The 22046-nt window shown below is 37.4% G+C and overlaps 1 protein-coding gene across 7 annotated transcripts in view; it reads left to right on the top strand.

Annotated features, from left to right (window-relative positions):
- Nucleotides 1–22046, top strand: part of LOC136854615 (uncharacterized) — a 493174-nt gene that overhangs the window by 447224 nt on the left and 23904 nt on the right. For all 7 annotated transcript variants that reach the window (XM_067131142.1, XM_067131141.1, XM_067131143.1 and 4 more), the window contains 2 exons: nt 17961–18152; nt 18374–21365. In XM_067131142.1, the coding sequence (XP_066987243.1) occupies nt 17961–18152; nt 18374–21365 (3184 nt within the window). The remainder of the gene's footprint in view (nt 1–17960; nt 18153–18373; nt 21366–22046) is intronic.

Genomic DNA, 22046 nt, shown 5'->3' with positions numbered 1-22046 from the left:
CTCTAGGTGGGTTTCATGTCATTCTTGCACCTCAGGGTGCATATTTGTATGTTCCCATCTGTACTCCTAAGTATCATTGGTTTGTCCCTGAGAGGAGGATCTTCCAATTCAGTCCTCAGTCTTGGTCTGGCTACTACCATGCTTGTGCTAAATGCTAGTGCCTGCCAGGGCTCATTGCCTCATGATACATCTATTGATGTACTTGACATTTGGCTGATTTGACATCTTCAAGAGGAGTTGAGGAGATAGATCATTTCGGTTTGTCAGGCTTGCTGATAAACTTGTAAAAGTTGAACTTTGCTCGTTCTAAAAACGTCAGCATAATGTGGGTATTCAAACCTAACTCCTTCAGTGGGGTCAGTGTACCTATGCATTATCGTTATCACAGAGTAGCAGATGACTGCCAGAACAATGTTTGATAGCTATTTTGCACTCTTGGAAAATACCTGTCAATCGTTTTCAGAGTAATTGACTCCAGCTCACTTCTAGGTATGGTTAGTGATGATTATGTTGATGGACCCTTCAGTTTTACCTCTGGAGGAGTTTTAAGGGCTTACCAGTGCTGGCAGAACCCCTTAGTATCTGTAGGTAGGCATTCTGGTATTTCCCTTGGAGATCCTGACGCTCACAGAATTAAGGCTGGGCAGCACACTTCTCAGATGTTCAGTCAACAGATCTTTGGTCATTACAGGACTTTTATTGACACATTAACTTCATTGAATTAAAGGTTATTTACAAGGCCTCCAAACATTCTTTTGATGCTTAGTAGGGAGAATGATGGAGGTATGGTGCCTGACCACTCAATGACTGTCATATTTGAAGACATCTAATGTAGCCATGGAAATCTTAAGGGATGAAGAAAAAAGACAGGTACCATTCTGAGGAATCTACTGTGGAGACATCATTAAGTAGATGGTCTGAGGCAAAAAGAGTAGGTTCTCCTGTTAGAGTGGTCTCCAAATTTTGAAGTATGCAAGGACTTTTGCCATCTTTTTGACACAGTGCTAGTGGACCTCCTTGCAACAGTTATAAACAAAGAACTGGTAGCTTGCAAGATGGATCCAGTGCTGCATCTTTTTGGATGGCCTGGATGTGTAAACCTTTCCCTCCTTTTGACCATAATCTGTTAGGTTCACTGAAGCTCTGCACTTCCATATTCACAGTGACCACCCTTTTATTGTTGCATCAGGAAAGGTTTATTGACCTTTCTCAAGTGGTTAAAAGTCTTGTGGGTTCATTGGTCTGGAAGAAGCGTGCTAAACTGCCTCACTCCCAAAGGATCCCCTATAGTCTATTTATTTCATGCTTGTAGATTATTCAGCAGATTCTTAAAGGGATAGATCTTTCAAAGAATGTATGTGTAGCCATTGCAAGACCTTTTAGAACTTGAATGACCTTCCTCTGTATCAGGGGAAGCGGAATAGGTTGGGAGTTAGTGTGACAGTACCAGTATTGTTCCAGTTGTTACTACTATTCCATTGATTGCAATGTCTTTGCATTCCTCCTTTTCTGTAAGAAGTTCCTAGTCTGCTTTCGGGGTCTCTTGGTTAGTTTTACGAATAGTCTTAACCCTTTGTGAGCAGGCGTCGTCAGTTGACAACTATTTGTAGCTTTAGGGTTATTTCCAGGTATCATCCCGACGATCAACATTTCGTGCCATACAGTTTGAGCGAATTTTGCAAGAAAAGTGTTCAGATCACTTCAGTGGGCCATGAATGATTTGTTGCAACTAGAGTAATGGTTCAGTAGTCAGTATGGGATAGAGAGAGATCAGTCTGATTTGAGATTTCATTGGGGAATGTACTGCAGCTCCCCATCCCAGGACATCTCATAAATATTTTACTATAAATATACTCAGAATTTGTTACTGATTTTAGTTCTTATTTGTTATGATATTGTGTGAGCTGTAATTATGATTTTACAAAATAAAATAAAAAAAAAATTATTAGAAAAGCATTTATAACTTGGTAAAGGTAGCATATTTTTACGACTGTCTTTTGGAAATAAGGCCCCACACAGGGTTGGAAATATTCACTTCTAACTTACCATGAAAGGTACATTAACCCCCTGTATTTGCCTTCTCATGATTTGTGGATTTCTTTGTGGAACATATATAAACATTCGCGGAAAATTTGCCAATTCGTGATATTTTTCATTGAGAAATATTCACTAATTACTGTATTTTCATATAATTTTCATGACTAACACATTATTATTTCAGAGAAAATTCACCAATTTGTGATATTTTTCATTGAGAAATATTCATTAATTATTATATTTTCATGACTAAATGTACTTTCTGTGATAAAACTATTAAAATAATCAGGTACCCAGGTAGTGCTTGAGTCAAGATAATTCGCCTTACAATAATTTGATTTTGCGATGGGGTAAGCAATTAATACCGATACAACAGTATTTATAAAATATTTTAAAATTTCATGCGGGCGCAGGCAGCAGCGTACACTCAGGCAGTGACAGAGACCAAATTACAATAGACTAATTTCTATTCTTCCATTTCTTTATCCCATCTTTTAGTTAAAGTAAAAGAGAATGATAAAAGTATTGTCAGTAACGTTACACTCTTGCGTAAATGCGTACAGCCATAAACAACCAAATGAGAAACTGTTGTTTTGCTTGTAACCGAATCGGATAACAGCAGCTGTTTTGCTCGTATTTCAACCATCATACGGTAATAAACAGTTACCGTAGTTATGTTACAAATGACGTTAAGTAGAATAGGACTGCTATATTTATACATTATACCCTTATTATTCGCTATGGTTAAAAGATCGGCAAGGAAATATACTGCTAAATTTAAGCTGCAAATTGTAGCTAAAGCTGAGAAAACAATGTTCAAGTTCCTAATGAATTTAAATTATCATGCATCAGCAACATGGATGAAACACGACCGTAAATAAAATTGGAGGGAGTGTTTTAATCAAAACTTCTGGTTACGAAAGAATACATACTACAGTAATACCCTGAACTTGCCCGATTTAAGTTGTGCAAATTCACAGACACACTAACTTTTCATTGGAACCTAACTAATTGTCATACATGAGTTTTTCACAGACATCCGAAAATTTGCGAATACTGAGAAACCCTGCAAATTTGGTTGTTTTATTTTTTATGAAATTTATAAGTTTTCAAGCTTTAATGTGTAAATTTAAATGTGTAAACATTAATTAAATCTCTCTTTTACTGAGGTGAGAGAATTTTGTATGGTACATGTATGTGTTTGTTTTGTATGATACATTTTTTACCTAATAATAAGTAATAATTTTCAAGTATTAATAAGATTAATAATATAACTTTAATTACAAAATTCATATGTGATACGTATTTTAAACAAACAGATTCTTTCCCTTATCTTTTGAGAAGCTCAAACGCAAAACTGTCAGACATGTCACTTGAACATCACTAAAGAGGGGAGTGTTGCTAATGATTCTCTCTCTCTCTCTCTCTCTCTCTCTCTCTCTCTCTCTCTCTCTCTCTCTCTCTCTCTCTCTCTCTCTCTCTCTTTTACAACTTATTTCTCTGTACATCTTTACCTGTACAGTAGATAGTTTAAATTGATCTCATTTTACCTGTACTGTCTACGAAGTGTAAATACATTCTAAAAAAAACTTAGAGACAGTAACTAAGAGTTGTATTAATCAAAATAAAAAACACTTTGTTCGTGAAAAAGCATTTCAGAAAAAGAGAAAGAGACGTAGACTAAAGAAGTTATTAAAAAGAGGTTGAGAAGACTTATAATAATAGATCAGTCGGAAGGGGAGAGAGACAGAAACTCTCTTCCGACTCTATTTTTTGCCAACCATTTTTTTTTTTTTTTTTAAGATTAATGTATTAAGCTACCTTTAAAATGAAATTACAGAAACTTTAATTTCATTTAAAAGTCAATTTATAATTTTGGAACATGATTAGGGTCATATTTGTATTTAAACCTTGCAAATAAGCATTTAGCATTTTTTAGAGACCACGCCAAACTTGCCCGAAAATTCACCTTGCGCAACGGGTACTGGAACCTAACCTTGCAAAAGTTCGGGGTATGACTGTATAGAAAATTTTATAGAATTTTTTCTCATACCATTTTCCTTACAGCGCGATTTGTATACAATTATATACGAGTTTTTTTTTTTTTTTTTTTTTTTTTTTTTTTTTTTTTTCGCTGTCATATATTCCATTATTTATATATGATAATGATTTTTTTATTTCTGATGGTTGCATACTAAACTTCAGGCAATGAGAAAAAAGGAGCCAAAAATGAACTCTTAATCTTGAAAACTAAGCGCTGTGATTTTTGAAAAAACTTTTTTCCGCTTCAGCGCTACCTCTCGGAGGCCGCCAGCATACGGGAGATGTTTTTTGAAAATAGGCTTGGCGTTAAAGGGTTAATGAAACAAACAAAAACTTCTTTCAGTTTTCTTCTGAAGATGGAAAAAGAAACCCACAAGATTCTTGTGTATAACTTGTTTACTGGTAAATATTTACATATTATTTTGATCTCGAGCACTTTCAGGTCCTAACTGTGACCCTTTTTCAAGAGATGAGGTAGTCAGGCTGGTTCAAGATTGCTGGGCCTTGAACCAGCCTGACTACCTCATCTCTTTGAAAAAGGGTCACAGTTAGACCTGAAAGTGCTTTTCGAGATCAAAGTAATATGTAAATATTTACCAGTAAACAAGTTATACGCAAGAATCTTGTGGGTTTTTCTTTCCATCTTAAAATTAATATTTGAAAATTAGTACATACTGTAAATCATAATTTTATCATAAAATGTACCCTCTAAAAATACTTATACTATCATCCTGAAACACTTATACATCATTATTTTAATATAATTCCAATACAGTAAACCCCCCGTATTTGCGGTCTCATGATTCGCAGACTCTCCTATTTGCAGATTTCTCTGTGGAACATACATACACATTATTTGCAGAAAATTCGCCCATTCGCAGTATTTTTCAGAGAAATATTCACTAATTGCTGTATTTTCATATTTTCATGATTAAATGCACTTTTTGTGATAAAACTGTTGAAATATTCAGGTACCCAGGTAGTGCTAGAGTTACAATAATTCGCCTTACAATAATTCGATTTTGCGATGGGTTAAGCAGTTAATACCAGTAGGGCAATATTTATAAAATATTTTTAAATTTTGCACGGGCACAGACATCAGCGTACAATCGGGCAGCGAGAGAGACCAAATTACAATAGACCAACTTCTTTTCCTCCATCTCTCTATCCCATCTTCTAGTTGATAAAAGTTTTGTTAGTAACGTTATACTCTTTCATAAATGCATATGACCATAAACAACCAAACGAGAAACTGTTGTTTTGCTGATAACCGAATCAGATAACAACACTGTTTTGCTTGTATTTCAACCATCGTACAGTAGTAAACAATTAGCATAGTTGTGTTACAAATGACGTCAGTAGAATAGGACTGATATATTTTACATTATACCCTTATTCGGTATGGATAAAAGATCGGCAAGGAAATATACTGCTAAATTTAAGCTGCAAGTTGTAGCTGAAGCTGAGAAAACGATGTTCACGCTGCTAATGACCATAAATTATTGTGCACCAGCAACAAAACTACTGGGCATGAAAGAATACCCACTACTGCTGTTTTCACACTGATAAAAGATAAATACATAAAGCTCGTATTATGATGAAATCAAGTGAAAATAGCAAACAATTTTTTTTTTTTTTTTTCCCCCCACAAAACAAACATGCTTCCAAACGGCCAACGTCATCTATTAACGAAAAAAATGGCTAAATTAATTTCACAATGAAACATATTTGTTATATTTCAACTTAGAAACACTTCGTGTAACAAAAAATAACCTTGCCCCATATAAATAGAGTATCTAGAGATTTCATTTACGCTAAATAGAAGCAAGAAAAGTGCCCTGAACTGAGTTCAATATGGCGAAATAAACTTACTACGTAATCGATTTCCAAACCAAAACATTGATTGCTATGATCTTAGTTTATAATACAAAAGCAGTAAAATATATATATTCAATATTATTGGATACAGGAAAGTAAAGCATAACATTTTAAAAGATCCATGGAAAAGATGCATATTTGTTATGTTGATGCTTGTATAATATGATATTAATATACATGTGAATATAGAGTACAGTATCATGTAGGCTAGGCTACCATATATGTATACAACATACCATAGTGTAGGCTAAGCTAATTCCTGTTTGTTATTCAATTTCTCTTTGTATTGAATTATCATAAGTCAGTCTGCATGAACCTCCAGAATTAGCTGATATTAATAATTATTGTACCATTTATGTATAGAGTATACTTTATAGTGTAAGCTAGACTACCATGTATGTATACATGTTACTGAATACCCTAGTGTAGGCTAGGCTATATTTGAGATACGTTTTTTCCAACAAACGATTGGTGTTTTGGAACCTAACCCCCCATTGTAAATAGGATAATGCTTGTATAAGCAATTTTGAGTTTTTTTGGGGGTGGGGGGTGTCTGAACTGTCAAAATAGGCAGTGTCTGAACTGTCAAAATAGGCAGCTCTAAGTGTTTTTTTGAAGGGTTTTAAGTACAGTATTTGCGGATTTTAGCTATGAGGGGGGTACGCATCCCTGCGAATATGGGTGGTTTACTGTAGTGCTTTAAATATAATTTTAATATTTCAGTCGTATCAATTCTAAGGATCTATCTTTGCTTTAATGAGGTCAGGTCCATCCTGAATGGAGGGGAGAAAACCAGTTTCTCTCTTTTTGAGTTACGTATTATTTAATCTTAGAGTAGTAGTATTATTATTACTGTATTATTATTATTATATTATTAAACTTAATGTCATGAAAATAATATCAAAATACACTCATTAGTGAATATTTCCTGACGAAAAAATCTGCGAATTGCTGAATTTTTCACAAATAATTTATAGATACATTCTGCAGAAAATCCTGCAAACCATGAGAATGCGAATACGGGGGGTTTACTGTACTGTACATGCTTTTTCTTCTGCTATCAGCAAATCTCTTGCTTCTGCCTCGATTAATGTTTCTCTTTCCAAATCTACCATGGATACAGTGTCTACTACTGTTTCCAAGCTAGATGTTATTTTAGTCACATAGCTCTCTAAGGATACGTCGTATGGGAATGCTCTCAAGTCTGTTGACTTGCTTTCAGACAAGGCGGGAGGGTCGTCATAACTCCTCTTCTCCCTACTTCCCAACATTTCCATTTTCTTTTGGCACCTCATTTTCTTTCACTCAGCTGACTTGTGTGGACTCGGCCGAGTCGCTTCAGACTCAACCTTTCATCGAGTCGTGGATGCGGTGCAGGTACTCGGCAGCTGTCGCCTCCTATCACCAGGTGTCGCTTCTGTTGCCAGCTGTCTCCTCCTGTCACCTTCTGGCTGAAGAGGAGTTTGAATTGGAGGATCTCTGGTTTGATCGGTGTTTGCTGGAGCATTGCGTTTCGCTGTATCCTTATTTAGTTGAAAGAGGCCACATAGAAAATAGGTTTTGCTTGTCATCAAGTATTTCAGTGCCCTTTTGAGTATTTGGAGAAGAGAACCCCAGCTTTCTCCTTCAATTAGAGCACGTTTAAGGTTTTCTTGTACTCGGGCACACAAAGCTCCCTTTAGGTCTGCTGGGGCTTGTCTTCTGGCTTTTTATGTAGTCACAGAGTACTGCTTCTTGTGGTACAAGTGTTTAATCGGCACTTAAACAGTCTTTGGAAGAAGAATTTGTTTTTCTCTTTCCTGTGAAGAGACGAACTTGAGACTGACAAGTGCTTTGGACATGCTGGGAAGAAGTCTCAGTTTAGATTGTTGAAGTTTTTATCTTTATTGAACATTTGCTTAGTATATTGCCTCTTCTCTGCGTCAGCTTAGAGAGGTTGAGGCGCCAGCTTAGGGAGTTGTGAAACCAGCTTTAAGGGGAGTGCACGCTTATATAGAAATAATGCTCTGATTTTTATGAAATTTTTGTTATACATATAAGGTGATGTTCCAGAAAAAATTTGAGTGATCGGATGATGATTTTGGATTTTATTTAAAAAAAAAAAAAAAAAAATGTTTCTCCTTCATTTTTAGAGCTATTGCAATGTGGCTTCATATACAGAAAGTATATCATAGTAGGAAAAAAATCATGGGAAGAGTTTTCTATTTTTCCTTTTTTTTTGGATGGGGCGAGGAGGGATTTTCCCCCAAAATTAGTATAATTCGATTATCACGGGTTCCTCGTCAACCTAAGAAAAAATCTAGCCCCACCAAAATATTCATCTTTCATTCCTCTTTCCAATGGTATATTTGACTTTAAAATTGGCCTAAAAATAAAAAAGTAGTTAGTATTTGAAGTGCCAAAAAGTGAAAAATGAGAAAAATGACCGTAAAGGTCAACAAGTGTTTTTTTTTTTTTTTTTTTTGGCACTCGTGGAAAAAACTTATCTTAGAGCATTATTTTGGTTGATTTCTGGTTTGAAACTAAGAAACTAAAAGTTTAATAGCTACCAGGCTGATATTCTTGACTCATTTTCAGTCTTTTTTTTTTTTTTTTTTTTTTTTTTTTTTTTTTCCACTTGTTCAGTCTTTTTGGTCTTTGGAGTTTGATTTTCAAGCCTTTTTGTCTCTCGAATGAAGAACTTCTATACTTTCACTTGTGCCAAACAGATGTGTTAGTAAGTTGAATTTCTCACAGCCGAAGTTTTGTTCAATTTCCTCAATATTTATCTCACTCAATTGATGGTGCTGAGATTTTCCATTGCTAATTCGCTTTGCTGGGGCACTAACCGTAAACCTACATGATTGGCACTTCATTAAAATATCAGTATCCCATCTATTGGTAGAGACTTCGACCTGAACTGTACCCCTGCAATTTCCTACCTTGCATCTAATACCCGACACTATTCTATCTAACTGAGATGTAGATATAATGAACTTAGTCATCATATACTCCCTTTCCATCATCCTTTATTCATTTCTTCAACTGTGAGCGTATTTGTGAAGGTGAAAGTATATAGAATTGTATTTAGAATTACTGGATGTAAAAAAAACGGCAAAAAACACTGCAAATAGGGAAAAAATTGCTCAGAGTAAAAAGTTGCCCACCGACCGCTTTCAACGTTTAGGGGCAACTGACTCGGCTTTGTCTCGGCAGTCGGCACCCTCTCTTAGACCAAGCAAGAGCCATTGTTGCTGCCAGACTTAGGAGATAAGGTGATATAAAAACCAAAATAATTAATAAATTAGGCGAATAAAGGAAAAAATGACAATAGCCATTAGGCGACAACGTCAGCCCTACCTCACCGTGTGGGGGGACGGAGGCCCAAAACCCCATCAATTTTAATATTTCGAAAAAATGCTTTGGTCACGTGATAACGGTGTTCCTCATGTCTTACGGTGATTTAACCATTTTTTTTTTAATTTCAAAAATATAAAAAAATCGAAGAGTGCGCTCCCCTTAAGGGTTTTTGATGCCAGCGGGAGTTTAGCTGCAGGCTAGTGTTCTCATGCTTAAACTAACTCAGTTTGGAAAAAGTGAGAACACTTATGCTCTATCTGTAGTAAAGGCTTATGCTGCACAGGTTAAGGCAATAAGGGAGGATATATTGGTACAAGTCTTGTTTTGTACCTTTTGGGGATAAGTTCAGCCCTCACATTCTGGTAGATGGCCAATTGCAAGCCTCCTGGCATGCTTGGAGAGACTTAGGAGCAGAACCTTAGTTGGTGGAGGCAGTGAAGGAGAGTTATGATTCCTTTTAGGTTACCCTCCACTGGTTTTAGTCTTCTATAGCTGTTCCTTCATCTTCTCCAGCAGAAGTCTTTCATTCTTTAGTAGGAGGTTGTAAATTAGAGAGAATGAAATGTACCAGGCAGTAATTCACTGGGATTTTACCTCTTGACTTTGTCCTAGCTTTGTAAGCAACTGGAGATTGGTGGCCATTGTTGGACATATTGAGACTGAATAACTGTGTCTGTCCCCATGCTTTTTGGTTTTTCCAGCATGGTTTTAGTAACTTAACAAAAGAATGATGAGATGTTTTGGAGGACGTGCAGAAGGCTTTTCTCATACCAGTACATCCTCAGTCATGCAAGTTCCTTTGAGGTGTATTTACAGAGGAGGTATTGCTGTTCAAGGTGCTTTGTTTGGGCTTGGGTACAGCGCCTCTTATAAGTATTCCCTGTCTCTTATAAGTATTCACAGGGAATTTGTTGCCCATAGGTGGATGGTGTCAATTTTATGGTAGCAAATCTTTTCTTTTGAGTCACTGGTTCAAGTTGACCAACTCTGTCAACAATATTCCAAAGGCCAAGGATCTGTTGCTTCACCTGGCTCAGCCTTTGTGCATTATGACCTTCAGTCAGAAAGCAAATAGGCACTTGGTGCTTGCAGAATTTTAGCCCTGAAGGAAGCTTCCTAAGAGGTAAGGACTTTCTTTGGTGGGAAACATGGCATCACTTGGGATTTTGTCAGAATAATCAAGCCCTGAAGGAAGCTTCCTAAGAGGTAAGGACTTTCTTTGGTGGGAAACATGGCCTCACTGGGATTTTGTCAGAATAATCAAGCCCTGAAGGAAGCTTCCTAAGAGGTAAGGACTTTCTTTGGTGGGAAACATGGCCTCACTGGGGATTTTGTCAGAATAATCAGGCTCAGTTTACAGTACAGTCTCAGCATAAGGGATTACGACCTGTGGCTAATGTTCATTTAAGTCACCAGGTTCTGTGGGAGGGACTGTAACCAATTTTATTTTTAAACCTTATCCAGGTTTTGTTTTTTCCCCTCGTGTGTGTGTAACACAAAAGAAAGAATTTTGATTAGTGTCATTACACTTAAATACAAGATAGATTGGTCAACACCACACCTGGTAAACCTTACTAGATACCAGGGCAGTGGAAAGACCATCGAAGTGCCCAGCAGGTTTATCCCTGGTCAGAAAGAAGGTCATAGTGGAAAGTTTGCTGCTTTGAGTGAAATGAACATGATATTGGTTTGATCATTCATTCTGCGTAAGGATAGTATTTTTGGCAATTCAGAAAGAACAAAACTACCTGCAGAGTGGCCATTACATCTGTGAGTTCAACAGTTGCTGTGGGATTAGAGGAGCACTCAAATGTAGACTTATTAGCATGCAGATGAACAAGAACAACCAGTCAATTGCTACTCTTTTGAGGGCCGGCAGGCTTGAGCAGTGGATGAGTTTCTAAACTATGGCCTGATTCAGACTCTTAGGCCTTTCCCCTCTTTCTACTCTAAGGAAGTATTTAGCAAATTTCAAGTTCAGGAATTGCATATTGACTCCTGTAGACTCCTGTAGAGCCCTAGTAGCTAAGCTTAGAGCAAATGATTTTTTAACTTTCTGGCGCTCTCGGTAGATGTCTTTTATTCTTCCGTTAAGGGGATATCGACTCAAACGAGGGAATTCCATGCACTTTCACTAACTTCTGTGTCTTACACTTAACCGCTTGGAGATGCTTGACTGTCTCCTCCCAGTAAGGAGATTTTCAAAGATCATGAGTTCTATCATTAATAAGTGGAAATCAACTGTAGCCTTGTGTCAGAAGCAAAGGTTTGTGTATTACTCAGGGTGCCATTCTAGAGGAATTGTCTGCACCTGAAACCTTGTAGACATCAAAGTTTCTCTTGCTTTCTTAGATATAGTAAGACTTTTTCGCTGTCTACATTCAAGGTTATCATTCCATACTTTCCTCAGTATTGCGTAATGTGCTATTAAGGTGGTGAGATTGGTTGAGGCTGAAGCCCCTTCAGCTCAGTGTCAGTCTCTGTGGAATTTAGACGCAGGTCTAAATTTTATCTGCAGATTCTTTTGAGCCTCCGAAATGAGTTCCAGTGAATTATTTACAATGAAACCTTTTATTTAGCACTATCAGCAGTTAAAAGAGTAAATTTATTGCAAGCATTCTCCTTAAGGCTGTTGTAAAGGGAATGCTGTTTTATCTTTCTGCCTTAAAGCTGAGAGTGATGTTAAGGCTAAGTTTTTCAGAGAACTGTCAGAATTCCAATTTAACCTCTTTGGTGGGGAAAAAGAGGAAACACTTCTCTGTCCTGTTGGGGCAATTAAAACTTACTTTCGTTAAGCCTGGAAGAGGCAATTAATTTTTTTTTTTTTGATTTTAGAAACCTAGAATATCTTTGTCAAAGGTTAAACCTGGAGGAGGCAAAGTTAACCTTTTGTTTTGTGGTTTTGGAAAACCTAGCTGTCTCTGTCAATGGTTGAGCCTGGAGGAGGCAAAGTTAATCTTCTGTTTTGTGGCTTTAGAAAACCTAGAATGTCTTTGTCAAAGGTTAAGCCTGGAGGAGGCAAAGTTAACGTTTTGTTTTGTGGTTTTAGAAACCTAGAACATCTTTGTCTAAGAACAGGAGGATCTCTGTGATGTATTTGATGAGGCTAGTGCATGAGAACCAGCTCGATACCTTTCGCCTGTATTGAAGGTAAATGTTTATTATGTGAGAGCTGTTGTAACTTCTTTTAGTGTTATTACAATTTGTCACTTGAGGATGGGATTAATGCAGCGAAGTAGAAGTGCAGTTTGGTTTTGCCCGCTCACTACCTTAAGTATGCAGAATCATGTTTGAAAACAGTAAAGCCCTTAGCCTGCAACTAGTAGCGGGTAGTCTTTTCCTGAACTGAAGAGCAATCCTTTAGGCTTTTTGTTTTAAATCCCGGGTTTTAATATTTTGGGGAGCGTGAAGGTACATATATTGTATAGGTGCGTACATTTATAGCATAAAGATATTTATTTTTAGTGACTCATTTTATAGGGCTTTTGGACCTAGGCACAGGGGTTCCCTCATGCTGCTTCTGTTTCATTCTGGCTGAATTGAAGTGGTTTTATCTGCAAGGCTGCTCTTCGCTGCACACATATGAGAGCCTTGCTCCCTGGATGGAATCCAGTTTCTGTTGGTAGTAAGATCAAAAAGGATTCCAGGTCATGTAAGAATGCTTTAGGTTTTATGTAAGAAACCTTTAGCTCGATTGGCTGAGCAGATATTGTCTAGCTGCACCACCCACCATTCTCTTCTCACTGTAGGGATCAGCTAATTTTAACAGTAGGTAAGATTCATCCCAGATATTATAAATTTTCATAATTTATTATTTGGATACTTCCCTAGTGTTAAAGTAGATGACTAACAGCCTCCCCACAACTTAGTGGGCTGTCCAGGAGAATTCTGACGAGCTAAAACATTCGAAACACACCAGATGGCGAAAAGGTGTACTAGACAAGTCATCTAGACAGCCATTCGATCTTTTGTTTGAATACCAACTCGTCTATAGGCACAGATATAAACTAACAGTAGGTAAGTATCCAAATAATAAATTTTATTATGAAAGTTTATATTTTGGGTGGATTAGGGATTACAGTTATATTTATATACCAAACTAAATAGCAGCAATGTGTTTAGAAGTGCAATATCAGTAATGTATGGGGTGGGACAGAGAGTCACCCAATACATGAAAGATTTTGTAAATAGGTGTATAAACAACAAAGTGTTAATAACAACAATAAAAAGGATTATGAGAGAAAGTAGTAATGGACATAAGGGAGGGGAAGAAAATTTCACTATAAAAACAACATTGTAGTATAGGTAAACCATTTATGGGTTAGTGAGTTAATGTGGCCTTTCTTAGCAACATTCACATCAGGGTGTGACGTCCCTACCTACACAAGTTAGGGTAGAAGAGACTCTGGCATTGGCAGGTAACTCTTTTAGGAGAAAGACACTCCAAAATGAAACTAGTGGGTAGAAGGGACTTCTTAGCCTTTGCTGGCAACCCTTCTAGGAGAAGGCTAGACTGCATACAAACCTTGTTCTCCAACCTTGGACTGTGCCATCACCATTGTATCGTGGCCTCCATATTCTTGGGTTTCAGCCCTTGCCTTAGGGTACTACTACTACTACTACTACTACTACTACTACTACTACTACTACTACTACTACTACTACTACTACTACTACTACTTCTTCTTCTTCTTCTTCTTCTTCTTCTTCTTCTTCTTCTTCTTCTTCTTCTTCTTCTTCTTCTTCTTCTAGGAAGCAGTTAGGTACCTCGATGCTATGCTCATTTAGACATGCCATTTGCAATGGAACCTTCATAAGGGTTTTGAATGCAGAGTAATTCAAGTAGATTTTATTGCTTCATGTGGGTGTAGTAAAGTCTCCACTTATGAGAAATGAAGCTGCCCTCAGCCTCAATTGGGATGTGGACCGGATAAGGGAATGGTGTAGTTGGTTGGGTAGAAGACTGAACTCCAGTAAAACAAAAACACTTTAGATTAGCAGATCTTGTACAGATTTCCCAACCCATCCTCCCCTTCAGGTGGTTGGAACCTTACTGAATGAGTCAGAAGCATTAACTATTGTATTTGTAACTTTTGAGAAACATCTAATGAAAGTTTCAGCAAATGATGCATGAAAGTTAGATGTTGTTCGTAAGGTCTCATATATTTATAGCAGTGATAAAATCGGTGCAATCTGTTTTAGGTCATTTGTACTTACTTTACTGGAATACTGTTATCCGGTGTAGATGTCTGCTTCTGCCAGAGGTTTATCTCTTGTAGATAGAGTGGTTCGTGGTGGTAGGTTTCTGTTTCCTAATGTAGCGGTTATGACTAGGACCATCAAATGATGGCATTTTTCATAAGTTGTATTTCAACTTAGATCTTTCACATTCACAATTGATCCATGATCCCTTTATCTGCCTAGAGCAACCAGATTTGCTGAACTGCAGCACCAGTACGCAGTAAATTTGCCTCGCTGTTGAACTTCTCAGTTCCAGTGGTCTTTTATTCTTCACAATGTTGAACTCGCAATGTACTACTACCCTAATAATAATATTCTTGTGTTTTATTATTTTTTATCTATATTAATTTTTTATTTTTTAATAAGTGGTATCTCCTCTATCTGTATTTCCCTTTACTTCCTCTTATTTCTTCTTGATGAACATCATATTCTTTGGAAGCATGAATTTCAAGTCAGTGGCCCCAGTGGTGGACTTGTTCCATATGAATGTTTCATCTACAGAATAATAATAATTATTAATTAATAATAATTAATGATGATAATAATTGTGGAATGATGTTGCTCCTTGACTATTTTGAGCCAGTTATGAGCCTGATGTCAGGTTCAGGGGTTAGACTTTGAAAACCACCCATCATACCCCCTGTTAATGGTAAGCACTCTTCATTAAATTTATAAAAGAACAACATTTAACCCCAGTTATTTGAGTGGTACAGACCATGGTGCCATTAAACTTCACTAACTCCTCAGGCAAATTGATTTATTGAGTTTATGCTGGCTGGTAGGAAGTTTAATTGCTCATTTTTATATTAGTTAATGTAGGCCCTATTTCAGTCTTATCAGAAATTTAGGGGACAGGTTATGTCAGGAATATAGTGGCACCTCAATAGAATGGACCTCAGATTACCGGATTTTGTTACTTAACAGATGTGTCTTTGCACGACAAAAAAAAATATAATTATTTTGTTCTTGTCAGAGTAATCTGGCAAGAATATTATTATAGTTTGGTGGACCAAATGCACCAAAACAGACAACCTTGTACTTTCTGCAACAACCCGGTAAGTATGCTAGAGATATCATACGGTGAGTGAACGCACGTTCAATACGTAACTGCTTGAACATGCGACTTCTCATGCCCCACTGTTTGTGTGCTACAGCTATTCATTTTTCAGTCCTATATATATACATCTATACTTAGGTATGCATCATATTAGGAAACAACATGTACTTACCATGGCCCCTTGGTCTCTTTACATCTAATAATTGGTAAAGACAATTTGCAAATTGCTGTGTTTGGATTGCTGTATTTTCTTCCTCTTATTTCCAAAATTAACAAATGAGAACATTTTTAAGATATTTAGCACAGCAACCGTGGCATACCTCCCAGTGACTTGACACCTAGTAATTTGAAACTACAAATCGTAGATAATATCATTTCACCTTTCTCTGCTGTTCCATTGGGAAATAAGCATATAAACAAATTAGTGAGGGTAATAAAAATGATTCATCCACATCATCATCCAAAGAGTGTGAAATGTTAGGAGAAAGGAAATAGCATGGGTGAAATAATTACATTTGTGGAACATCCATATAGACATTGGACAAGTAATACGGATAGGGAAAGATATATCTTTTTTTTTATTGAAAGTAGAATGGTAAACTGGTTTTGGATGGGATGTCTGTTTTATTTTCGTGAAAATTAATGTATGTGAATAGGATGTTGGTTCCTGCTGTGTTTCCTCTCATGAATAGTCAAAGAATGGTTGCCACTCTTGCAAACCATACAAAATGCTTCAGATAATACTTCTTAGCTAAATCTTAATTGCAATTTGTCGGTCATCTTATGCATACTGTTCTGACTGCAATAAGTATGCCTCCATTGATCATTGTTGCAACATTTAGAAGACTTTGTCAAAACCTTTGCCACCCATTTTGGCATTTCATAATGTGTAATACTGTGCCTGCTGCCCTTACTGTCTGTTTGAAGGTTGTCTTTGCCAAGAGATTTCTAACACACTCACCCCCCCTCGATGTTTTCCTTTTGGTCATTGCTGCAAAAGATACATGGGTCTGAACTATTTGGCTTTTTTCAGGAGATGCACAGACGTACTATTTAATTTAGATCCTCATCAGTTATGGACCTTGTGTGGCAGCAGGAACACCTTGTTTGGAATCTTGATCTCAACCACATCATTCCTTGTAACTTGAGTAAATAACATTCACATGCTTTTGACTCCTGCAGATCTAGTAATGTTCAGCCATATCAACCCATTCTTTTCATGAATGAGATCCCATCAAACTTTCAATCAGGCTACCGGAATACCTGTTGACTTGGTTTCCTTAACACTTTTAAAGGCAAGACTTGACCTTTAACAGATGGATATTACATGATCATTGTTTTTCATTGCATTCCAGTTACTCCTCTTCTTGAATTACCATGGGATTCACAAAGTTTCCCTTGTGGCTCCAGCAGGCCTATTTTGTCTCGCACAGATGTTGCTTTGAAGATTTCACTGCCATTACTGCCTGTAATCTCAAGGTTGACTAAACTTCAGATCACCACTTCTGGCTCAAAACTACATTTTTCTCCCATGAGAGTTTGTAAGGGTGTCCTTTAATGAATTTGACCTAAATTATCTATTAGTGTGGTATTTGGATCATTTCCAAAACGTTAATACAAGTGTTATTTGGCCTTTGACACATGTTATTACATTTATTCATTTTTCAACAGGGTCTTAATTCTGTTCTTACTCCCTTATCTTGAAGCCTTTCGTTTCTTTATGCAGTTTTGCCTGGAGGCTCCTTCTCTGTTCGGGTTTATCAAAGAGTCATCAGCTCAGCATGCCTCTTGCTAAATTGCTTTCAAGCTGTTTGTTAAATAGTGTCTTGATTGATTGATTATGAAATGTAATGTCTTATGGTGACATTTAATTTTTAAAAATATAAGTTAGGTTTATCAGTATTTTAGGCTACCCAGTGTGGTTCCGTTAACTACCTGAAATGTAAGGGACCTATTACTCATATCCTTCAATCCACCTGAGGTACCTGATTATCGTCTTTTTCTTCTATACATCTGGGAATTGCATGCACTGCTAAATTAATGGGTGTGGTAAAAAAAAAACCTAGTGACAATTGCATTTTCAGTGTGTTGTATATAAATGCTATAAAACTAAAATAATAATTAAGAAATACTATATAATTTGTTCTTATTTTGTGTGCTGGCTAATCTCATTAGATTTATGAAATGGGGTTACTTCTGGGTATTCTGGAGCTGAAAATCTCCAGGGATAACATTTTTTCATCTAAAATGTTTTTAGCGTTTCATTTTCATTAGCTTCTATTTTAGAAACAATGCGATACAAAAGTAAATTTCCAGTGTTTTACTGTTCACTTTTATAGATGCTGAAGGTAATTTATATTTTCAGAATAAATCTTCCTTGGATGAGAATGGCAATCCAATAATGGGTACTAGTAGCTCATCGTCCCTTTTAACCTCTGCCAATTCCGAACGGCCGTTTGGATCCACCCATCCAGTCCCAAGGAGAAATGGCCTTAGTGCCCCTCATAAGGAGATCAGTCGATTTGATCGTCTTAAAGCCAAGAGTGATAAGAAAAAGGTAATTGGAAATTCAGACTTTTAATTGCAATAATTTTGTATGGTATCCTAAAAAATGTTAATTGGCAGTGTAATGTTAAGTTATAGTTATTGCAATAGTTCTTGTTATTGTTGTTTCAAAATACAGGAGTAATCCTTAAAAAATAGTGCTGATGGTAGTATAGTGAAATAGTACATAGTCCTTACAGAAACAGATATTGAAATAGCAATAATTCATTTCAGGCTAATAAGGAAAAGGGAGTAGTGAATATCAAGGAAACTCCTGGATTTTGTGGGGACCAGGACTTGCATGACATTTTAAAGTTTTTGGGTGCTGAGAATGAAACATCAACCAAAAGTCGAAAAAAGCATAAGAATCGTGAAGATGAAAAGGTCAAGAAGCGGAGCAAGAACAATGAGAAACTTGAAGATGAAAAGTTGAAATCTGAAGAGGTGAATTCAAAAATTAATGATGATGTCAGTATAGCCGGAAATGAAAGTAATAAGAAAAGTAAAGAGAAAGAAGAGGAGAGAAAGACCAATAATAATAAGAAAAATAAAAGTGACAGTGGAAAGAGTAAAAAGAAAGGCAGTAATTTACGCGAGTCAAGCAGTGTAGAAGACTTGGTCTCCAAGAGTAAACAGAGTGATAATGTCCGTGATATTCGTAAACAAGTTACTGTTGATGATGGGGATATGGGGTTGGGTGTTTTGCATACATATCACACCAGTAAGAAAGTAGATCAGCTCAATAATTTTATTGTTGATGGCAAATACCTTAAGGAGTCTGATCCTGTGGACATTCAAAATGACAATGAGAGTGGCATAAACCCAACATCAGAATTTGTAGCTGATTTTTATAGTGCCGGTGATTCCTTCTTAACAGCTGATTTATCCCAAACTCCTTCTTCACCTTCAGGTGATTTTGAAATAGTTAGTAGTAAGAAGCGTAATAAGAAATACAGATCTGGATCACAGACAGCTTCTCAAAGTTCTAAGAGTGGGGGATCTGATAGATGGAGTGCTGGTAGTAACAGTGGTAGTGTTTACAGTGAAGATAACTTCCGTGGAAATAGGTTTTGTCCAAACAAAGTTAGTGCAAGATCTAATGCATGTTATGAAAAGCCACAAATCAATTTTACTGAAGGACCTCGTACTGTACATGAAAATACGTTCCTAGCTCGTTGGTCTCAATATGGAGTGGGTGAGAGACATGGTGGAGACCGGTATGGAGCTACAACAAGTGCCCCCCACAGTGAGGACTCTGAATCTGATGGGGATGATTCCGTTCACTCTATGCCAGAACCCTCCATCACTCCTCGTCCTGATGTCCGTAAACCACCGCCCTCCTCTGGTTCTACACCACAAGCCTCGTATGCAAATATAGCCAAGCTGGCTGCTTCAGCTAATCATGCACAGATGAAGCGTATGTCAGCTTCTTCTGGTAGTCAAAGTGCAACTGGCCTCGTGAAGGAACTGGAGAAAGACCCCAGTAATGACACTGAACAGCCAGACTTGAAGTCAACTGTAAGTGAATCTCGTCCTAATATTTTAGATGACAATTTCCCCTCTCTAACTGAAAGTTTAGGGGCTTCTAGCCCACCTAGTGCAATATTCACTTCCAAAGTAAGTGAATTGAGGACCAACCCCGCGTGTGAAAGTGCAGTGATACCTCCGAAAGTCAGTAATGTACAATTGCAAACTCTAGATAAGCCAAAAGATATTATGTCAGGTGTCTGTGATGGTAAATCAGGTTCCCAAGAAAATATAGAGCCGGTACCTGCTGCTGTCACTAGTCAGGAGGGCCCAGCAAAGTCTCCTGTTGTTTGCCCTTCAAGTACCTCTCCTCCTCTGTCACATTCATCTCATCAGTACCCTCAGCATCAAGTACGCTATCAGCCATATCAGTCACATCAGCCTTCCCCTCCACCACCCCAACACACACAATCATTTCAGCCCCGCACACATTATCAGAATCATAAACACAGTCAACACCAAAATACTCAGTATAGTTCTTCTCACAATGCACCCCCGTTATACTACCAATATCAGCGATATAACCCCTTCAATCGTAAGGATGATGACCCTTCGCCTAATCGTTTCCCTCCTCAAATAAGAGCTCCGAATTCAAATCATCTTAATGTAGTGCCCCCTTATCCTCCTCCAATCCAGCCTTCACCACCACATTGTAAGCAACCACAGTTCTCGCAGCCACCACCACCACCACCACCTCATGTACAACAAAACCCTCAATCACAACGAAATCCTCAGCCTGCTCACACCACACAGCTCCAGAACCAGAACTTCCAAGAAAAGCCACCACCACCTCCACAGCAACACAACCTAAGTACACAACAGTACCCCCCACTTCAGAGTCCATACTCCCAGAACTCTCAGGTGCCAAAACCTCCACATATGCAGTCAAACACACACATTCAGAGAAACCCACAACCACATTCCCAGCCCAGTTTGAATCCACAACAGAGTCCAAACCCACTGCAGAGTCCTCCTCCTCCAGTCAAAAACACAATCCAGCAACAGAACCATCATGCACAGCCAAATTTACAGTTCAATTCTCATGGCCAGCCAAATCAGCATGTAGATCAGACTTACATGCATAAAGTCCATAACCCTCTAGAAAATACCCAGCCTCAGCCAGTTCCTTCTTCACAACGACAGATTCCAAACCCTGAACAAAGTACTTCTCCTCTGCCACAAACCCAGAAACTTTCAGCACATGTACAGGATACTCGGTCAGAACCAGCTCAGCCTGACCAACGTTGTTCACCACCTTTACCAAACTCGACTCCACAGCCCTCTATCTCCGATTCAAGTCCTGTCCCGCATCCGCCTTCAGTTGTTGAAGCATCGAAAGATGATGTAATTGTACATCATGCCAATAATCTGCCTGTTAGAGAATCCAGTGAAGACAGGCATGTAGTGGACAACAAATCTCATTATAAATCCAGTGACCCTAGTCGATTGAAAAAATTAGAGCCTGCGGTTGTGTTTACTGACAATGCTAAGTTTGACCATAATGTTAGTGGCCTAGAATTTGGGTTTGGGTTTGATGACCCTATTGTAACAAGTGATGGTGTAAGTGAAAGTGACAGTTTAAGTATTGATATAAAGAATAGTAATAATGTGACTAAAGACTTTAGCAAGTGGTTTCAAGCTCCTAAGAATGATGTTATTAGTTATAACTATGAAGAGCTTACTAGACATTTATCAAATGGTAAGTGCTTAACCATGTTTTTCCAAGTTTAATGATATAAGGTAATCAAGTAATTTTTGCATATCTTTGATTGCAGTTAGTGATCATTACTATGGTAGCACCTACATTAGTTTTGCATAGTAGATATTCCTCAGAAAATTGGAGGTATCCCCAGACTTGTATACTTGATATTATTATTTTTTTTTTTTTTTTTTTTTTTTTTTTTTTTTTTTCCTCCAAGAGCAAAAAGGATTCTGTGCCTCCTATACACTTAGGCACATACACAAACACATATAGTAAAAGTGAAGGCACATACACAAACATGTAGGAAAAGTGAGTCCCTTGCCATATATAACTAAAAGAGTTAGAACATATTCAGCACCTTAATTTAATGTTACTGGTAATTAGGACTACACTGCTAACATTTTTCATCTTTACCTGGAACCGTATGAGTTACTCTTAGAAAATTCCCCCCCCCCCCCTTTCCTTTGGGCCTTATAGCTGCTAAATTTTATTTACTGTATTTATATCTGCTAAATATTTACTGTATTTTTACTTTCCTCCTTTCCCCTATCAGTTATCTAAACAAGAACAGTTACGGTTAATCCGGAGTTTTTGTGGGATGAGACAAACAAAACCTGTGATTTATTCATTGAGGGATTGTTGTTTGCGGTGGGTAATGTTGGTAAGGATTGAGATGAA

The sequence above is a fragment of the Macrobrachium rosenbergii genome, chromosome 29, assembly GCF_040412425.1.
Source record: "Macrobrachium rosenbergii isolate ZJJX-2024 chromosome 29, ASM4041242v1, whole genome shotgun sequence".
Taxonomy (NCBI): Eukaryota; Metazoa; Arthropoda; class Malacostraca; order Decapoda; family Palaemonidae; genus Macrobrachium; species Macrobrachium rosenbergii.
Note: the sequence above shows the minus strand (reverse complement) of the source record. Positions and strands in the feature narration are given on the sequence as shown.